This window comes from Girardinichthys multiradiatus, chromosome 2 (assembly GCF_021462225.1).
Source record: "Girardinichthys multiradiatus isolate DD_20200921_A chromosome 2, DD_fGirMul_XY1, whole genome shotgun sequence".
NCBI lineage: Eukaryota > Metazoa > Chordata > Actinopteri > Cyprinodontiformes > Goodeidae > Girardinichthys > Girardinichthys multiradiatus.
Window position 1 is genome coordinate 7,126,949 of NC_061795.1, and position 6,193 is coordinate 7,133,141.

The window sequence follows — 6,193 nt, forward strand, 5'->3', positions numbered from 1 at the left end:
TATCTTTCTTCAGGTTTCTTGACAGTGGCAAAGAAGACAACAAAGAATGATTCCTGCTGTTGATTGACTGCCCTTCCCATGAAAAGAAACAGGTGCCAGTTCAGGTTAATTCCTACAGTCCAATCATGAGCCACCATCAGAGCCAAGGAGCAACGTTGCAGGACTTCATGCTGGGGGGAAAAGACTTTGTTTGATTTTCCCCTAGATCTGACTAACAAATGACAAAGTCCCATCAATGGATTTTTTCTTCTTTCTTACAATAAACAGAAGCAACATTGAAAAAATTAGAGACTTGCAGCTCCTCCTGGATGAGCAGGTAGCGACAGTGGACAGTCACTGGCGTTGACTTTGCAGCAATCCCTCATACTGAGCATGCATGTAGCGACAGTGGAAAGGAAAAACTCCCATTTAACAGGAAGAAACCTCCAGCAGAACCAGGCTCAGTGTGAGCGGCCATCTGCCACGACTGACTGGGGATTTGAAAGGAGAGAGAATACACACAAAAATAATACAGGAGCACTAATCTAGGAGTACTTTCTACATGAAAGAAATGCAAAATGTTGCATGAAACTGGAAACTGGAAACTGTCTTTTAACCATAGTCCATAAACTTTCACCAGGGTAAAGGTCAAGGCCAGTCCGAAAAGTTTAGCCTTCTTTATTCATTCCAAGGCCATTTTGGATATGTCCTGTTGGAAAAACCACCTGTGTCCAAATTTCAGCCATCTAGCTGTTGATTTGAAGTAAGGTTCAAAAACTTAGAGGCAGTCCATTTTTATTATGTCCTCCACTTAGTGCAATACACCAGTAACACTAGCAACAAAAACACTCTCAGCAGGATCTTACCACCACCATGCATGACAGTAGGCAGTGTGTTAGCAAATTTAAAGGGCTGAGCTTTACTCCTCTAGCAATTTTTTCATCATTCTGGCCAAATGTCAAATGTTGTCTGATCTGACTGGAACATTTTACTCCATAAAATGCATGGAGCTACACATTTTATTGAAACCTGAAGGTGTCGGTTTTGTCGGTCAGACATTTCTTTCTTAGAAAAACCTCTCTAAGTTGATGTTAAACTGATTTCAGCTTGGACAGTGAAACTGCTGTTCCAGCAGCTTGTGTTGAAACTTGGACACAATTAGTTGTTAACAGGATAATAATCCCAAACCTACAACAAGGCTGACTTGGAATGAGTAAAGCAAAAGCAAACTAGCATTGAGCTACTGGAATGACCCTGACATTCGACCAACTGAAAATGTATGAACGACCCTTAAAAACATAGTTTGTGACAGGAAACCAACTAATTTTAATGATGATGATAATTGAATATTGATGTTGACCTTTGAAAAAAGCAATATTGGTTGTTGACCTGGGAATTAACCCATCATAATATGGACCAACCACCTGAGTCAGTTACCTCTAAAGAAGCTGATTTTTTGGGGGGAGAATTAAAGCCTGAGCTGAGATAAGCAACAGGACATTTTACAACGTTGCTTCCAAATAGTCACATTCACAAAGTTCACAGTTTTATTTTTGAAAGCAGAAATGATTAATCATAGTTGAATGATATGCAGTCAGCTGGTTGGAGTTCAATAAAATAATCATTTTGACACCAGATGTTGGCTCCTGTTTTTATTTAAGTAATTCACATCTGTTTTCAGAAGGTCAGCCCTGATGACCCTCTCTGCAGAACTGACTGTTCATTGCAGTTTGGACCTGTCCTGTTTTGAGGATGAACCAAACCAGAGATGGATGAACACAGGACAGACAGAACGATGGAAGTGTAGAAGATGACCATTTGATGAAGAACATTTGTTGAAAAATCTGAATCCCCTTAAAGCTGCATATTTTGCAGCTTAAACATTTTGGCCTAATCATTATTTTATGATAACATGATGATTTTGTGCTCTTGAGTTTAGCTTTAAATAATCTTTGAACCTTGTAGAGACCAAAAGGTTTTGCCATTCAGACCCTAGAATTTACAGAGGGTGTACTTTCTTTTTACTATTGCTGTAAATGCTTGCAAGTCATGTGAAAACCTAACAAGAAAGGACAGGTTGGAGCACAAGGATAGAGTGACATTAAGGAGTGCTCAAGGACGCAGAGAGAGGGGGAGGGGCTCAAGTAATTGGGCTAATAATTTGAGTGCCACAGAGGAGGAGGATGGCATGATGGGTAAAAAAAAAAAACAGCAGTCTGGGTCTCTGTGGACACGACGACAGCTGCAATTTCTTACTCCAAGACTTAGCAGGAGTAGCGCAGAGATGCTGATGATTAATGTCCAGGTCTGACTGGTTTGCTGAAGGTTAGTTGAGAACTGAGTCAGCGGTCCCAACTCTCTGCTATGGCAGGACCAGCCATTTGTCCAGGCCGGAGATAAGGCCGCACGTCCCTTCCCCTGAGCCTTCCTGAATCCCTTTTCTTCCACTTTTACTCCTGTTACGTGCCACAGATATCCATCATGTGGAACATTACAAGTCACATTTAGGAAGATTGATTTACTACCTCAACTTTTTTTTTAATTTGTAGGTTTTTTATGATAAGGTCATTTTTTCTGCAGTCAATTTAAACATTGGTGCACTAACTAAAGACATGTAAACTTAACAGGACATTACAGCCATCTTGTAAGACGTGGCCAAGTGATAACAGGATAATAGGAGCTAAACAGGCTATTAATTTTTCCCAGTTAGTGTGAGACAGAAAATGAGAAGCTCCAGAACCTTTCCAACTAGGAAAATGAAACCAGAATCACACTGGAAAAAGTCTCTCTGTCATGTAGAGAATCAATACAAAGCTGTCTGTTCAGCCAGGTATTTAGATGTGTATAATCCTTCATTTTAGTTGTGATTGTAGTTTTGTTTAATATTGCAGTTATATCAGAAACTTCACTGTAACCTCACCAGGCTAATCAAATAGAGATTGGGCAACAGATTGACTGAAGACTTTTTTGACAATACAGGAGCTTTTTCCTACCAACACTACCCTAATACACTGCTCAAAAAATTAATATGAACACTCAAATAACACATCCTAGATCTGAATGAATGAAATATTCTCATTGAATAGTTTGTTCTGTACAAAGTTGAATGTGCTGACAACAAAATCACACAAAAATCATCAATGGAAATCAAATTTATTAACCAATGGAGGCCTGGATTTGGAGTCACACACAAAATTAAAGTGGAAAAACACACTACAGGCTGATCCAACTTAGATGTAATGTCCTTAAAACAAATCAAAAGGAGGCTCAGTATTGTGTGTGGGCTTGAGAAATTATTTCAGGACTGAACAGTGGTGTAGTTAGTTGGCACTTGTGCATTGTACCAAGAATGTTTGGGTTCAAATTCCAATCTGATCTCTTTCTGTGTGGAGTTTCAAAATTTTCATTGTCCAAGTCTCATTAACTATTCCTATTATTTATTGTATAAGTATTATTTCTTGTGTCAGGTTTGGTGAGTCTGGAGGCGGACCAAAACGCAGACAGGAACTTGGGAGCAGCATAGTGACTAAAGGGTTAAATTGAATAAACATACAAAACTTACAGCACTGCATGTGGAGAACAGGATGTGAAGCACAGTCAGAAACAATGACATGGAAATAGCGAGAGTAACTGACGGATCCAGCAAAGAACAAAGTGAACCAGAGAGTTTATATGCTGAGGGAGATGTGGAGAATGACATGGGATGCTGGTGTGTTAATCAGGAGACAGCTGATGCATAAGGTAATCAAGAAAACTGAGGGTAGGAGACTAATTAGAATGAGTGGAGCTGAATTAACACACAGACTATCAAACCAAGGAGAAAAGTCTAAAGGTGCGTTCACACCGAACGCGAATTCTGTGATAGGAGCGACCGATTTACATGTTATCACTATGTAGAGGCGCATTCAAGAGCGGCGCGAGGCAGTACGAAGGACACGAAGGAGGCAACACAAAAGGCGTGATTAGCGAGAACCGAGCAAAGCGAGAGTGAAGCGAAACCCGCGATGGACGCCAAGCAGGAGTTGAAAAACCTGAACTTTTCTCTAAATTCGTGTCGCATCAACCAATCAGGGACTGGCTGTTGCTGTGACATAGGGTGAAGGACCGCAGCGGAGAAGAAGATGGAGGACCAAATCATGGTGGCGGTGTGCGGCAAGCCAGAGCTGTAAGACTCAACTAACTAGCTGAGATTTATTTACCCACCGAAGACAGATGGACAGGCGTTCAGCAGCGGGGATACAGCACCGGTAGTTGCTGTCCCGGAGGCCGATTCGTTTCCTAACACAGGACTACAGATCTTCGAACTGGGTCCTGGATAGACAGAAGTACCGCTGAAATCGACCGTCATCCAGACACAGCTCCTGGAGTAGGTGGTGGTACTCTCCGAACTGTTTCCGTCCCTGAAGAATCTGGTGAACCCAGGGACGTTGACGCCGGTGGTGTTTTTTTGGCTCTCCACAGCTAAAACACCGTGAATATCCGTGAAATCCATGTCCGCCATGTTAAGTTGAAACCAGCAAGCAGCAGATTGAAGCTCCTTCTATTTGATGACACAGCGAAGCGTTGCCATTTGTTGACATTTGCATGCGAAATGTCAAGCGAGCAACAGCACACAAATGACGTGAAAAATTCGCAGAATCCGTGTTCCGTGTGAACGCACCATAATGTAGAACTAAAAAATAATCCCAAATGTACAAAGCACAGAACACAAGAATAAACTACTTAACTAAAAATAAATGAACTAATAAGGTGAGAAATGACAAAAATGAACGCAGAGAAATAAACAAGATACAGTAAGACCTCACAGAACATAATAAACAACAGGAAGATGATGAGAACAAAAACACATGAGAACACATAAGGATTACATCTGACACCTAGACCTTCTTCGTTTAACATATTCAAAACAAAGTTAACAATAACTCAGCACTAAAGCTCTATCAATTGATCACATCTTTTAGTTTTCTACAGAACAAAAACTCCTATTTTGGAGATAATTATCCAAAGAATCTATATACTCTGTTACAAATAAGAAGAACTGGAAACTTAAATCCATATTTGTAGCCACATCCCTCATCTTGACATGAAGATCAATGGCTTCTATGCAGCTCAAGTCTTTAAGGTTCTGGACTCTAGATTCCTGGAGCACCTCATGCAAAGTTCTAATGTTGCTAAGAGAGAGGATTTTAAAGAGGAGACGGGAGAACTGAAGCAGTTTGATTTCTCAGCTCATTGTTTTCATGATTATTGTAGCTGCAGTTTATATCACTGTTTGCTCTGAATAAATGTCCCTTTTTCAGTTGTCTTAACAATGCTTTATCCGTCCTAAATGATTCGAATCATTACAGATCGTAAAGGAGTGACTTTTTATACTTATTATCTACAGTCAACAGTCTTGCAAATGTGACCTTTTAATTGCTTTTAATAGCTAATGTCTTTGATGGTTTAGATTTTGCTTAAATGCATTAATATGCATTAATTACACTGTGAGAAAAGCAGCCATATTAAACTGATGATGAAGAGCAGTTCAGAGTAAACTGAACATTTGGTTTTGTTTAGCTTTCACTGCAGTGTACACCATTTGTGTTTTTAAAGAAACTTGTCAAATAAGACAAATGTGACATTTTAATTGCTTTTAATAGCTAATTTCTTTGATGGTTTAGATTTTGCTTAAATGCATTAATGTGCATTAATTACACTGTGAGAAAAGCAGCCATATTAAACTGATGATGAAGAGCAGTTCAGAGTAAACTGAACACTTGGTTTTGTTTAGCTTTCACTGCAGTGTACACCATTTGTGTTTTTAAAGAAACTTGTCAAATAAGACAAATGTGACCTCTGAAGGTCCTGACCCACTAACGAAATGAAGAACAATAGACTGTACACCCTGTACTGTAAGTGATTAAGTGGAACTGAGGTCAGCTATGATGTACATGAAACATGAGTGACATCCACTATTCTGCCAAAACTATTCACTCGTCTGTCTTCATACACATGTAAACTTGAGTAACATGCCATTCTTAATCCACACAGTTTAATATGATGTTAGCTGTTTGGCCATGGAAACCCGTTCCACAAAGCTCCTTACTTACAGTTAGTGAGCTAATCTAAAGGTCATTTAATGTTTGGAGGTCTGTAGCTGTTGACTCTGCCGAAAGTTGATGCACTCTGAGCCTTTAGGATCCTCTGACCTCTCTCTTGCTGTCGTCGTCAT

At 39.9% G+C, this 6,193-nt stretch overlaps 1 protein-coding gene across 1 annotated transcript in view; it reads left to right on the plus strand.

Moving 5' to 3' along the window:
• LOC124879108 (chemokine-like protein TAFA-5) overlaps positions 1 to 421 on the plus strand; it is a 120,606-nt gene extending 120,185 nt beyond the window's left edge. The window contains exon 4 of the mRNA XM_047383434.1: positions 14 to 421. Coding sequence (XP_047239390.1) covers positions 14 to 22 — 9 coding nt within the window. The 3' untranslated portion in view covers positions 23 to 421. The remainder of the gene's footprint in view (positions 1 to 13) is intronic.
• Positions 422 to 6,193: the final 5,772 nt, after the last annotated feature.